Source organism: Priapulus caudatus, unplaced genomic scaffold (assembly GCF_000485595.1).
Source record: "Priapulus caudatus unplaced genomic scaffold, Priapulus_caudatus-5.0.1 Scaffold30, whole genome shotgun sequence".
NCBI classification, from domain to species: domain Eukaryota; kingdom Metazoa; phylum Priapulida; class Priapulimorpha; order Priapulimorphida; family Priapulidae; genus Priapulus; species Priapulus caudatus.
This window is the reverse complement of record NW_014577091.1, coordinates 58,284-68,496: the sequence shown is the minus strand read 5'-3', so window position 1 is coordinate 68,496 and position 10,213 is coordinate 58,284. Positions and strand designations below refer to the sequence as shown.

Genomic DNA, 10,213 nt, shown 5'->3' with positions numbered 1-10,213 from the left:
GGAGATTAAAGATAGATAGAGCGTGTAATAAATTATATTAGTAATGTACATTACTAGTGCTAGTATTATATTCGTATATATAATTATATAGTTATTGTAATATTACATTAGACTAGGATAGTAATATGGTAGGAATATACTATAATATATGCCCGTTACGTGCCGCGCGCTAAAGTGTGTGTGTGTGTGTGTGTGGTGTGTGTGGTGTGTGTGTGTGTGTGTGTGTTTGTGTTGTGTGTGTCTGTGTGTGTATGTGGTGTGTATGTGTGTGTGTGTGTTGTGTGTGTGTGTGTGTAGCGTCGCGTGCGTGCGCGCGTGCGTACGTGCGTGCGTGCGTATAGTGATGCTATCAAATACAATCCCTCTTCTATCGGATATATAGGCCGTGAACTTAGCCAGGTGCTAACGTTTGATGCCGTCATTATTCTTTCGGGTGAAGACATGACATGTACAATGACGAGATGTAAATGACGAGTGTTCAGTAGTAGTAAGAAGGGAGTTTACCTCGGCGCCAAGCAGAGCGGGGTAGTTAGGGTTAGTTTTTACACAGATTTGAACTAGAAACGGAACAATTTAGTGTTCAGAAACGTTTCCGATCAGTAATTTCGGAATTATGGGCTAATCTAGTTTTTGACCGATAACGACACATATATTGTAAGGTTAGTCTGCTGAACAGATCGGCTTACTTCAAGTAGTGACACGTGCTTTCGAGCCTCTTTCATCTTTAAAAAAAATTCCACAATTTGGCGATTGGTTGTATCCGACTGCGGTTTGTACATAGTGAGTAATCATCGTTGACAAATTGTTTTAACAAACAATTGTTGTAAATCAGGTTTACTACTATGTTTGTATTTGATCGTATATATTTTTTCAATATGAGATAATTAACTAATATTTCCATAGTTATTTTGTTTTGATAATTAGTGCAGATAAATCGCTTAGGCAACAACGGGTCATCGGCGCTCTAAAAATCCATGCAGAATGTCGACGCTACATAGACTGACTCCGTAAGTCGTTGAGAGGCAGCGTGTTGTTGGAGCTCAGCTAAAGAAACATTTGGCGCCAGTCTAGGCTAAAAGCTATACATAAATATCATTATACGAAATCTACGTTTACCAACGTCCAACGTAACCTTCCGAAAACGATACTAGCTCGGCTCAATATTCTCCGCGTCGAAACGAAAACACTTTTACACGTGACATAAAAATATTCTATAATAACCGCTACAAAGTAAACATAATCCATAATGGCAGTCACTAATACTACGTGTGTGGCCTATATCGGTTAGCTTGTGTTGCGACCGCATGCGACGGCGTGCCCACAGTAATCGTGACGCTCTCATAGGACCGGCGGAACGCTTTCTATTTTACCATCACACAACAACTCACCGAACACAATAGGAACTCGCGTTTATTGAAAGTTACACAGTAGCGGCAGTCAGTGTTGATGCTGACGATAAGATATGTCCTACATCGTCCTGTGCAGATACTATGCATCCCTTACAGACTTGCAGCGGAAATTGCGAATTGTCGCTGTCACTTGTGGGTCTACCGTACTTGTAGGCCACCGAGTCATGCGATTCTAATCAGAATGCGTCTGAAAATGGTGCTGCTTAGCGATAATAATAGTTTAATCAAGGGCGATTACACGCCTGGATGAACGGACATTGCTCCTACTTACGGCAGGTTTGCACTGTTATCCGTCTGATAACATAAGGAAGCAAGAGGATAGACAGCGCGCAGGAGAATAAAGGTTAGGAAAAAGATAATAAACCGTAATTAGCATCGTGGACCGATGATGAGATAAGCGGGGGCGTACACCTCAGAAGTATAAGAGGCGACAATATCACTCACGCACTCACTCATGCACGCACGCACCCTCGCACACGCGCACGCACGCACGCATCCGCGCGCGCACGCTCATGCACGCACGCATCCTCGCACGCACGCACGCACGCACGCACGCACGCACGCACGCGCACACACACACACATCTAATAAATATAAAGCACGCCATTTAAACTACATAAATATAGTCGATGCTATGTTTGTCTATGCCATTACCTACTTAAAAATACCCACAACCCCCAATTAGTAGCGTAATTGATTCAATGAATAACAACTAAATTGTATAATTTTGTTTGCAGGGTTTCTTCAGGACTGTTTTTCAAGTAAGAGTTATGGTAATAATCACGAGAAATACGTACCATGAAAACCCATAAAAATGGTTGTTGGGTCTGCTGGAATAAATGCTAGACCGAATGCGTTGGATTGCGCCTCTATTACTCGTTCAGCACAGCATTTCTCTATATAGGTAACGCGTTTAAGGAGCAGGTGAGTCGTCGTTATATTTAATAGTCTTCCCATTTACGAGCGGCTATTGCGTTGTTAGAAAGATGAGACCTAAATCTTAGCATCTCACGCGTTAACACCCTTATACATGCGCAGATTCGTGGTTCATTGTTCGACGTCTATGCGGTAGCATCCTGTGTACAACCCCATTGAAAACGTAATGAACTAAACTTATGTTTGATGCTAATGGCTCTATTCAATGTTAGTGCTTCATCAACTGTGATGCTTGTAATGGGCTTCGCCTAGCAAAGCTTCTCGCTTAAGTAGATAAGATGGTTAGCCATGCGCCGGCGCTCCAAATTTATTTCTCCGGCATATGTCGACTGTAGCAAATTGTAAAATGCCTTGCTCAATGACACAACAGCATGAACAAAGTTCTGAGCTCTAACCATTAGGTCACCGCTTTTCCCCTGAATAAATAATTATTAGATAAATAAATAATATTTTTACTTGTATTACTGTTAAAGCGTGTTTTTGCATGATATGGCGGAATGCTACTATATAGCTTAGTTGTAATTGCCATCGACTTCCCGGCATTACCGCATTGCAGCCAATCTTCGATTTTTGTGTCGTTCATTAGATCTACATCGTGGGTGTAAGAGACTGTAATCGCGGGTGTAAGAGACCGTAACGCTACTTTCCAGAACTGGCTGGATAGCTGTCGCGCAATGAAAGCCAACACCGCCAGATTGCTAATGCTACTACTGGCTGCTAATTTGTGCCTATCGTGAAGTACGACGCCTGCGCAATAATTTACACGCCGCATGGGCACTGTGCTCTATTTTCTAGCACACGCTGTCTAAAAATGTCCTATGCTCGTGGCCAACATGGTACGGATGGCGATTAAATGTGGCGACCTAAATGAATATTAAGTGTTTACATTAATTTATATAGTAGTGTATTAAATTTATAAGCAAATATACCTCTATAATAAATCTTATTTTCTTAACCTACTATCTAAACTTACTTATTTTTCTACCTACTTCAGGTATCAAATCAGGTATATAATTTCTCGGGTAGATATTCGCCACTAGATGGCGGTCTGTGCCAGTCCGCTATTTCGCTCCGTAATATCAGACGCTGCTTACTTATAGTAGGCCTACTTCCAGATTAATGATTGCTTGGCCTGCACCAATTGGAGTAAATCTACATAGACTCCACAGAGAGAGTCTGACGAAAAAGTGAATTCCTATAACATATGCGAATAGCTATCGTTCGGAGTACACGGAAACGTATGTAGCTTGAAAGTTGAAACAACAGATATCAATAATTTTCCACGGGTGCCAAAAACAAGCGTTTTCTTAAAAATCACAGAGACGGCGCGAAAGGATGACGCTGTGAGGTTTTAAACTTAACCCCGGTGTTTCAAGAGGAGACTAAATAACTGGCTTTACGTTTCTCGACTTGATGGCAGCTAGCACTATATATAGTCTGGCTAAAACGTTGGGACTGTAAACACGTAGGCTTTCAATTAAACCATACAACTATATTATGCAGAACACACATGCAGTGATTGCTTCATTCATTATTACATATATTGTTGAACCGATGAAAAAATATTAATTGAATCATTATTTATTTGCTCTAAGCAATCCCGCTGCTTAGAGTAAACTAGAGTACCTACATAAAGAGGTATCTATGTAGGTATCTTTATGTAGGTATCTTTATGTTGGTATCTTTATGTAAAGAGGTATCTTTATGTAGGTACTCTAGAGTAAACTAATTAAATCACACCCATTGCTAACAACAGATGGCGCTGTCAACGTGCGTGACGTCAGTGTTGCTGATGCTGGGAGCTGCGGTGAGATGCTCATCGATCCCCGCGAGTGGTTGTGCTGCTGCTATGTTGTGACTTCATGGCGGTTCTGCAGGTTTCCTCTGTAGAATGTACACACGCCAGGTCTGACTCCTGGATGTACCCACCGCGTTTATCGTGACATAACAGACGAGTACGGCACAGCGCCATGGGCGAATGCCATCGCATGAAATGTTGTCTTTGTGCAAAGGTGTCGCGATACGAGAGGATGCTGTCAACCTCTGGATGGCTCATCATATCCGCGCTACTCACTTCCGTGTCTGGCAAGGAGAGCAGATCATGTACGTAGTATTATTTCATACGCTCGCCTTAACGAACCCGCATCGTCATGTGCGTACAGTACGTGCGTATAGTCTAACATATCCTGGCTGCACATCGCATATGCTGCCAGTTCGTAGTTAATTAGTTAATTTGTAGTTCGTAATTATTAATCGTTTGACGCGATCGGACAGTAAAGCGCTTTACTGTAATTCTATAGAGACGATATACGGAGCAGTGAGACTGGAAAGAACATTTGAAAGGTGGACTCATCTTCCTGTGTAGGTTTCAAATATCAGAAATCTCGCATATAAACAGCTGCCATATGCGCGCCGTTTAATTAGGTACATTTACTGCATACATGCCATTACTATAATGGAATGGTTACGCATCTAAGCACAAAGGGCAGCTAAATACCCTGCGTTTATCAGAGTGAAAGCAATGGTGTCCATTTTCGGTTCCCCCTGCTCTCATTACGCACCTGGTGTTAGGTGATGAACGGGCACATATTAAATTGAAATAAATGCCAAACTGGCAGGGCCGGGAACGTGCGTACTTACTGCGCATGTAAGCCGCGGGCAGACATCGCGTTTAAAATTGCTAGCAGTACGTACGCTCAGAATATTGGAGATCACACCTTTGGCTGCATTACGAAACTACTCACCAAGAGCGCTTGCAGGTGCTATATATAGGTATGAACATATTTTCAGCCGAGTAGAACGTTTATCCAACTAAACCGTTATATCAAGCATGTTGCGCATGTTGCGTGATGTTTTAGCAGCCATGAATGCACTCGCATTTAGATACACTACTTAGAAAGAGCGAAGCTACCAAAAGTACAGAATATGTTCCTATGGGGAATGTATTAGGGTTAGAACAGATGTTATTGTTTGACATTGAATATTAGAATTTGCGTGCCATGAGTAGAGACATTACAAATACAAGCAAGCCTCATGCAAAACCAAATTCGCTAATAGATCGAACGTTGCTCATTCCGTATCATAATAGATCTATCGCGGCTTGATAAATTATTGGATTGCCGCTTTCCAGGTATTGATTAAAGCGCCCGCATATTACGTACTTGCTATAATACGATAGCTCCGCACGGGTTTACCAGTGAAAAGCGACTGACGACAGATGTTCTAATCCTGCTAACAACAAATTCACGGCTTATCCATGTTTTTTCATATACATATGAGTCATATATTCACTGCATTTGTTCATCGTAAACTTTATAACTATATATATATATATATGTGTGTGTGTGTGTGTGTGTGTGTGTGTGTGTGTGCGTGCGTGCGTGCGTGCGTGCGTGTGTGTGTGTGTATGTGTGGATGTGTGTGCGTGTGCATGTTTGCGCGCGCGCGCGTGTGTGATTGATTAAAGAGCTTCCATTTATCTGTGTTCGTTTAGTTTTCCTCCATGAGTTCGGCTACACTGCCTGCAGCATGGCGAAAATATATGAGATCGACGGAGCCGTCGTGCGCACGCACGTGGGCCCCGACACGCCGTATCCTAGCTACCCGACGACCTGCGACCTACAGTTCGAAACCCGGACGAACCGGAAACGGTTTATGATCCGGTTTGACTTGCTCGATATAAACGACTGCGATGACGTGCTGACCGTGTGGAACGGTTACATAGCAGCGCAAAGAGTTCTGGTACGTCTGCCTTTCTCTCTCATCTCTCTCTCTCTCTCTCTCTCTCTCTTTTTCCCTTTCTCTCAGTCAGTCCCTCTCTCTCGCGCGTGCTCTCTCTCCCTTTCTCTCGGTCTGTCCCTCTCTCGCTCTTTCTCACTCTCTCCCTCTCTGTGTCGCTCTCTCTCTCTCATTTTGTCTTAGCTTGGTCGTTCCTTTCCTCGCCGTCTCACTCCCGTAATCCTTTTCGTGTTTTTCGTTTTTCTTTCCTTATCCTCGTCCCTCTCTAATTCCTTTTCTTCGTTCTCTGATTCTGTTTTCATTGTTTGTCTTGTGTAAACCTGTCTACCTCCTTGTCTGTCCTGTCGTCCATCCGGCTGCCACGTACGTGTATGTCTACGTGTGCACGTTTATCTATGTGGGCGTATGAACGTCCTCCTTCAGTCTGTCTATATAAATGTGTATGCTTGTCCGTCGATCCGTTCGTCTGTTTATATGTGTGTATGCTCCTCCGTCCTACTGTCCGCCTGTCTGTATGTGCGATTGTCCATCCGTTTATGTTTCTTCATCAATTAGCTCGTCTTTCTCACCGCCATCTATTCCATTCTGTTTCCTAACAGACATTAGGCTATTGCTTCATTAGTCCTGCAGCACACGTCTGCTATTTATTCACCCAGTGATTCCCGAGAGATGTTATTCTACCTCGTGTATCCATTACCTGCTCTACGCATTCTACGCTCGCGTCTTCTTACTTTCCTACATGCAAGCGCGTAGCCAGGGGGGGGGGGTCCTGGGGGCCCTAGGACCCCCCAATCAAAATCAAAATCCCAAAAAAAATTCACACAGCATGGTCGGGTAAGGTGTCGTTGTAGAGCTGCAGAAGAAATAGTATTGTCAACAAAACAGCGTCTAAATTGATTTTCAAGCACTATTTTTACATTTAACTAAAAAAAACAATTTACTTGTTCGAGGACCCCCCCCCCTCCAATCCAAATTCCTGGCTACGCCCTTGCCTACATGCACGTATGCTCATGGAAAGCGGTGGGTAACTGCCGGCGACAACTTGCAGCAAAATATCTTCGATTAAATAGTAACAGGAGCGAATAATAATATTCGATCAATTCTATTATGATTCACTCCTGATAGTAACAATCGACATTTTTAGGCCACGATCAGCTGCGAGAACAAGACGTCGGATGTGCTGTATACGTCCAGCAGTCACCTGGGTCTATCGTTTACAACGAACAGCGGTGGCGCTGAAGGAAAGGGCTTCGAGGCCGTCATCACAGCCTTCGACGATGGCGTTAACGGTAAGACCCCGCGCTCGCCGTTAAGCGGAGAAAACATCATCATTAGTATCATGCACTATCGTCAGCACTATGGTCATCTCCATTGACATTGTGATTATTATCATCATCATCATCATCGACATTGGAAAACGTCGGCATTATCGTTTTCGTCATAGTCGTCGTCGTCATCGTCATCGTCATCATCACCACCATTATCATCTTAGTAATCATCTTCATCATCATCATCATCATCATTATCATCATCATCATCATCATCATCATCATTATCATCATCATCAGCATTATCATCATTATTATCGGCGGCGGCAACAGCAGCAGCGTCATAATAATCCTTATCCTTATCATTGCATTATCATATCTTGTGAATGATTCATTCTTGCACAAGAGTGCTTTACAGTTTAATATGTATCTATCATTTGTTTGGTCTTATGTTATGTAAAAGGAATTAATTATGCATTCTGATTCATATTGAATAATATCTAGAATATGCATGGTTTGCGTGATAGTACATTTTTTATGGAAAAAGACTAACTAACAAAATAAAAAGAATTTAATTACATGTCCTAATTTACGTATGAGACTTAGTTAATCTGTTTATTTAGCGCCAGCATTTAAATACAAATTCGTATTTGTTATCGAAATTTTCTTAACTCTGCGATATTTTATTTACACCACGAACAGAGTGTCACATTCGTACACTGTGGTCGCGCGACGCACAAGTCAACTTCTGTTGATCTGATTCTCCACTATCACAGCATAGGAAAACGAATTCCTTGTATTATACATTCACATCCGTTTTGCTTGCCAAACACTTACTGTAAATGGGATTACGGTAGTCATTTAATTAAAACATTTTAAATATATGCATGCTGCATGCTGCGTTCCCTGTATTATGCATACGTTAACTGAATTCAAATATCAACGCTAGCCAGCCATGAGCAAAAATTAACTCATGTTACGAACTGCTCAGTAAGGCGGGTAGTTTCGTAATTATATCAAGTGACACGAATTTAAATGTGGATGAGTAAAATCAAAGTCCGCGCCCTGAAATCGTAAATAAATCACTGGATACGCGCGAATTCGTATATATATATATATATATACGTAGGACGTCGTGATTCAAAGTCGTTACGCAAGTTGTTCTATAAACATAACATGAAAAAATGAAGCGACGACGACTTTATCGACCGACTTGTCAGCTTTCTGTGTCTACTCTCTCCTCGTGTCACGTCGTATATGCTCGAGTGCTGAAAAACAATAATGGTTACGATCGCATAAAAGCCCCTGAAACTGCATCCATATTTCAGCGCGTGTTTACGTATCGCCATCGCGTGCATATATTCATTTATGCTCATCCTCGCTAAAGCTAAATGCACTCAGCCTCTCGCCGACTATGACGTCAGTCAGTCACGGGTTAGCAAACAGAATTTGCATCGATGCGATATAACTGTGCGCCTTACATGTAAGCTGGGGGCATGCGCATTCTTCGATCGCTCGCGAAGGTAATTATGGCGTCGTTCTGTACGTCACACGCAATTTGCGACCTCTACGAAGCCATTTACTTTCCCGAGTAATTCATTTTCGTATTTGTTCCTGCTCTAATGTGCTCGTCTACCGGCAAGCGTGTACACCCGAATTATATATCGCGCTGGCGCTTCTAACACTGATTCTGCTACCCGTTTCTGCAATAGCAGCCATAGTAGTTCTCTGCAATAACAACATTAAAATTAGGAGAGTTAATGTTGTGAATCACGCCTACGGTGCATTCCAGCATGCAGATATGTACGATTCAAGACAATTATTCTTTGCGCTTAGCGCATAAATATAGGCCTACGGCGTACAAAGTCATAGGTATAAACATCCGGCTTGTATGTAAGTACTTCCCACTGAGGGGAAAATGGGGAGGGTAAATCCCAGTTTCTCAAGTAGAAAATATGCCGTTTCCCAGTTCCCGGAGAATTAAAATCTCAATTTCGGTTTTCCCCGCGACCCGATAGACTTGTATTCCCGAATGACGAAATTTTTAGCTGCATGGTATTTCGCGGATCGCACGGTCAAATTCCACGTCGCAAAAATAACAGGTTTATATATGTATAGTTGAGCATTACAGACTAGCTACAGAGTGAGCAAGGCTGGGAGATGATTGCTGGCTGTAGAATGCTGACTCGATCAGCATCATTGCATATACTCCGCGTTAGTCGTGACCCGTATATATCGTAATTAAGGGGCTGATTGTTACATCGTGTAATATATAGGTAGCGATGAAGACAGATCCAGACGTTGATTGCATTTGCTCGGTGATTTCATCAGCTGCTCAAGATTGGCGTCAGTTAGCGCTTTGCTACCATGCTCGCAGCGCCATGTTACCCTGCTCATCGTAGGCATCTACGCACGCACGCACGCACGCACGCACGCCCGCACACACTAACGCACGCACGCACGCACGCACGCACGCACGTATGCACGCACGAACGCACTAACGCACGGACGCGTGCACGCACGCCCACACACACTCACATATATATGCAAATACACATGTACGTATAACAGACGCACGCACACACGCACGTACGTACGCATTCACGCACGCACGAATGCACGCACACACACACATATGCAAATACACATGTAGGCCTACGTATAGAAGACGCACGAATGCATGCACGTACAACGTACGTATAAACACATACACGTGTACGTATAGTATACGCAGACACGCCCCTCGCATGCGCATGAATACACACACGCGCGCGCGCACGCCCGCACGCACGCACGTACACACACACACACACACACACACACACACACACACACACACACACACACACACACACACACATA

At 43.1% G+C, this 10,213-nt stretch overlaps 1 protein-coding gene across 1 annotated transcript in view; it reads left to right on the top strand.

Moving 5' to 3' along the window:
• The first annotated feature begins 4,188 nt into the window (after positions 1-4,188).
• The window catches only part of LOC106815902 (enteropeptidase-like), a 36,428-nt gene continuing 30,403 nt past the window's right edge, over positions 4,189-10,213 (top strand). Inside the window, exons 1-3 of the mRNA XM_014820433.1 lie at positions 4,189-4,448; positions 5,839-6,086; positions 7,228-7,372. Of these exons, the coding sequence (XP_014675919.1) occupies positions 4,316-4,448; positions 5,839-6,086; positions 7,228-7,372 (526 nt within the window). The 5' untranslated portion in view covers positions 4,189-4,315. The remainder of the gene's footprint in view (positions 4,449-5,838; positions 6,087-7,227; positions 7,373-10,213) is intronic.